The following is a 4,425-nucleotide window of genomic DNA, read 5'->3' on the forward strand; positions in this document are numbered from 1 at the left end:
CAAATCTGTGAGTGAATGTCCAGAGTAGAACAAAAGGAACAATTAGAGGGCTGAAGAGTCCAATGAGATGACAAATATGAGTGGGACCATTTGCCTTGAACGTCAGCAAATTGGTGCACACAAAAATTGGGACTGAACTTCAGTTTGAGTTACTAAATTACCTGCTACAGCCTTCAGGAATTTCACCCAGGCAGTGCCAGCAAGTTCACCCAATAACTGTCCATAAGCAAACTACATGAATACTATCTAGCTGCTTTGGTATAATTAACTGATGAAAGGGTGAAAGAAGAAATATATTTCATCATTTGCAAAAGAAGGAATTAATTATCTAGCCTTTGTCTGAGTTTCAGTCTCTACTGTTATATAAGGCTTGAAGATAAAAGGTTAAAAAAACCTCAAGCTTTAAATGTAAGGAAAATTGCATGTAGCTGCAAACCAAAACACTATAAAATATACTTTATACAATTATTTTGCAGCTCAATATTATTTTGGGATATTCCATCCATGGAACGTCGTGAAGAATTTTTATCTGCGAAAATAAAGGAGGAGAGAAGATCTCAGATGCCCCCTGGTGATCCAGACACTGATGAGGATTTAGATCTCTCCTGGAAGCCTCTCATAAAGGTAATGTCCACAAATATAGAACACAGGGATTAAGCCAAACTGTAGATATGGCTAGAACTCCATAGGAATGTGTTTTGCTTCCCAACTCTATCTTTTCCAGCAAATTGTGACTTCTTTGTGATTTTCTTTCTGATTATGAAATTAAATACTTCAACATTCCTTTGAAACTTCAGTAAAATGCATTTTGAAAAGCTAATTCATGAGAAACAGCATGACTGCTTCTAAAAAACTGCAGTAGGTGCAAAAGTAGTTGTGTAAATACTGTAAGTTCCTGTCAAGTTTTTCAGATGCTCTACTGTCTATCTCAGTGGGTTCCAAATAGTGCAACATGGTCATGATCAGCAGAACCATAATTACTAGCAAACCAACATTCAGTCTCATGAAAACAGTCATAGCAGTTTGTGGAAAAAAAAAAAGTAAGGATGAAAACAATGTTAGGTAATAAAAAGAAGTTATAATTCTAGGCATGCTGACCTGCGCTGCTCAGAATACCTGCAGCTGACAGTTTTTGAACAAGTAAAAAGTTGGGTTGTTTGGGCTTTTTTGTTAGAAACAAAGCAAAATTCTTACAGGAAGAAGGTAACACAAACACCATTTTTTCCATGCTTGTATGTGAGGCAGCAAATAGTGTTTGTGGAGTATTACAAACACACTGCAAAGATCTGTTCCATTACAGCAGAAAGTCATTTAGACTTGTACCTCAAAGATGTGACAAAATGGTTTAGCAAATGCACTTCTTCCTGAACAGATCAATCTGCGGGAAAGGGATAACGACTCAGAGTATGGTCCCACGAGAATCAGTTTAAAGAAACTGCAGTATCGTTACAAACCCCCAGGTAATATTTTTATTACACCTTACAGAGGTAAGTGTTTTTAATAAGCTTGTATTTCAGTATATACATAATAAAAGCCGAGCAACAAAATACTGTATTGCTAAACACATCTGGAGAAAAAGATTTCTTAAGTACAGTGGTATTCAGTGTGTCACCTACATGTACTGACTATGAAGAGCTGGACATGTAAAAATCCAAACTGAGCAATTCCATATACACAGTGACTCTATCCAGTTTCACTTAAAAGCCTATGCAAATCCCTCACCCAATCTCTTTATCCCTGAAACAATATGCCCTTTTCAGCCATTACAGAAAACTATTTTTAGAAACATAATCCATTCCCTGGAGCAGAGATGTTAGCTCCTGGTTGTGGCAGCTATGGGTGATGTGTAAGGGCAGCTCCCACAGAGACACTGGCACTGTGTAAAACTGGCACAGAACAGGACGGTGCAATACCCTGAGCATTGTCTGGGTATAAGAAGCACTGATTTCAGAGTTGCAGCAGTGGGGAGACTCCACCGGGAAACAGTAAACCTACAGAACTGCTGCTTTACTTGGCAGTCTTTCTTCATATCTCTTCTTGAAATTCCCCTTATCCACAAACTACCTTTACAAAGGATTTGCTTGGTCTAATAAATTCCAGTGTGTAACAAAAAGATGCCACTGTCATTTCCCAGGGAGGGTAAGACCTCGGAGCACACTAAGAGCACCCATCAAAGAGAGCACATATACAGAGATGAGTGCTTCTTCAAGCAAAAATCTGGAACTGCTAGAGAATATCTCCACAGACTTTTTTGTTGGAAATGAAGTAAGTGTAAATAATGTATTACCAGTGAAAATGTTAATCCAAGACATCTGAAAGACTGAACAGTTAAATAACAGTTTTCACAAATGTATGGACTTGCATGTTTTCTTCAGGTATAACTAAAAAGATTTCTCTGAACATGCCACCTTTTACTTCCACTTTATACATTATTAATAATAATTATATAATTAATTAATGCATTATTAATACTTTTAGCTACATGCTTAAAAATAATAAACCTCCAATATTCAGTAGACTAGGAACCCTTACTTCAAGAGCAGAATTAGAAGACATTTCCAAAATATGTTGAGCTTAACCACCTATTAGGAACCAAAGACTATTTCTTTATTCCAGAACGCATAAGATTAATAATTTTTTGTAGTGTCTTCCCACATGTGTCATGTGAAAACATTTATTCTACACTTTGCATCCCAACTTAATTTCCCATTTGGAAATTCCAACTCTTCATAACCTGCTACCTACCCTATGCTACTAAAATTCATGGGTCTTTCCCAGTTCTGAGTTCATATGGAAATGAAAATTAGACTCCTTTTTGCTTCCAGTCAGCTTTTCCCCAAATAGTGGAGCAAAGTATGAACTATCAAAACCAAACACCTGATTCTGCACGAAGGACTGCCTACATGCATCATGGCAAGTAAAGCTGTTTTGGCAAAACATAACTGAAAAATTGTGATGTAAAACTATATTGTGTTTTCAGTCATTGGCTGCAAATTCAGGTTCTCATTTACTCAGATCATATTTAATGATGGTGATGCCTTTCCCTGGTCCTAAAAATGGAGAGCCAGACAGGGTTAAGGGATAAAGGGTTTTTACCTCAGACTGGTGCGCCACTTTGCCAAGGTGGGATATGACCCCATGCACACACACAACAGATCTTGTATACAATTTATAGACCTTCCAAATTAGCTTATCCCCAGTAGGAGGCCTGGATGAATGGTGTGAGATTCCCCCATCTGAGGAATTCCCCCTGGATGGGCCAAATCTCCAGTTTACAGGATATGTTCTAGAGAGGACCTTGGTTTCCCAGGATAGTGTAGGGTTTTCCAGCCTCCTACTGGAGGATGTTTGGTCTCCTGGCCCAACAGAACACTAGGGCTACACTAAGTTATTAGACTTAAGGAACTACCAGTATGCATGCTAAGAATACTGAGGATACATAAAAGTTATATAAAAGGTTTATAAAATAAAAGGCAAAAAATCATCTTGGCATCAATGGCTATAATTAAGAAAAGTCCCAGCTTAAAAACAAATCACTTTGAAATAAGCCACCAAGCTCTAACATTAGCATTTGCTTGATTTTTTTGACATTGCAGGATGGAGAAGTTGTTTATTCTGAATGGAAAAAGAAAATTGATACTAATACAGCAAAACCAGTTAGTAAGTTCAAGTTTCTTAATATCTGATTAAGCCTTAATATATTACTAACTTAAAAATATTTGTGTCTATACTTTGTCTTTTTAAGGTTCTTGCTCATAGCTCTAATAGTCTCTCTCACTGATAACACCTGGATTTAACAATACACCCTCAAAAGTGCAAGCACTTTAGCTGGCATGAGAAAATAGTACAAAGATATTGGCACAAATCATGGAAGTAACTAGATTTGTGACAAATCCAATTCCCGTACCTTGTGAGTAAAAAGAAGAGGCTGATATCTTCCAGGGCTGTGGTAGGTCCTGCACTCTTGTTTCTTGATCCCTAAGGCACTAGGAACAAGCAACTGCTTTTTTCCTCCAATAGGTCAGAAGCACTCCCAGAAATACTCCCTCCACACTGAAACTATCAACACTCTCCAGGAATCTCCATTTTTTAAAGACATCTTTCTAAGCATTGGAGGCCAGAAGTTTGCCATTTGGAAAGAAGGAGTTACAGTAAGTTACTTTAATACAGCTGTAACATTTTTGATAAGTGTACAAGACAGGATTATAACAGGCTCAGAGACTATTTTCAGAAACATGTAAGTCATGAAGCTTCATATCTTCAAACAGATATAAAAGAAGCTTTCCATCTTCACATCAGAAAACTATTTTAGACAAAGCTTAGTAAGACTTGCCTTTTACAGAAAAAGTGAAGTGACTTTCTTAAATTCCAACCTTGCAAAAAGCATAGCTTACTAACTATTCATTTCTCCTGCTAGGGAAATGC

The 4,425-nt window shown here is 37.3% G+C and overlaps 1 protein-coding gene across 1 annotated transcript in view; it reads left to right on the plus strand.

Annotated features, from left to right (window-relative positions):
* Window positions 1–4,425, plus strand: part of WDR63 (WD repeat domain 63) — a 22,440-nt gene that overhangs the window by 14,688 nt on the left and 3,327 nt on the right. The window contains exons 14-18 of the mRNA XM_031057907.1: window positions 477–624; window positions 1,373–1,460; window positions 2,135–2,265; window positions 3,597–3,660; window positions 4,021–4,151. Coding sequence (XP_030913767.1) covers window positions 477–624; window positions 1,373–1,460; window positions 2,135–2,265; window positions 3,597–3,660; window positions 4,021–4,151 — 562 coding nt within the window. The remainder of the gene's footprint in view (window positions 1–476; window positions 625–1,372; window positions 1,461–2,134; window positions 2,266–3,596; window positions 3,661–4,020; window positions 4,152–4,425) is intronic.

Source organism: Geospiza fortis, unplaced genomic scaffold (genome assembly GCF_000277835.1).
Source record: "Geospiza fortis unplaced genomic scaffold, GeoFor_1.0 scaffold403, whole genome shotgun sequence".
NCBI lineage: Eukaryota > Metazoa > Chordata > Aves > Passeriformes > Thraupidae > Geospiza > Geospiza fortis.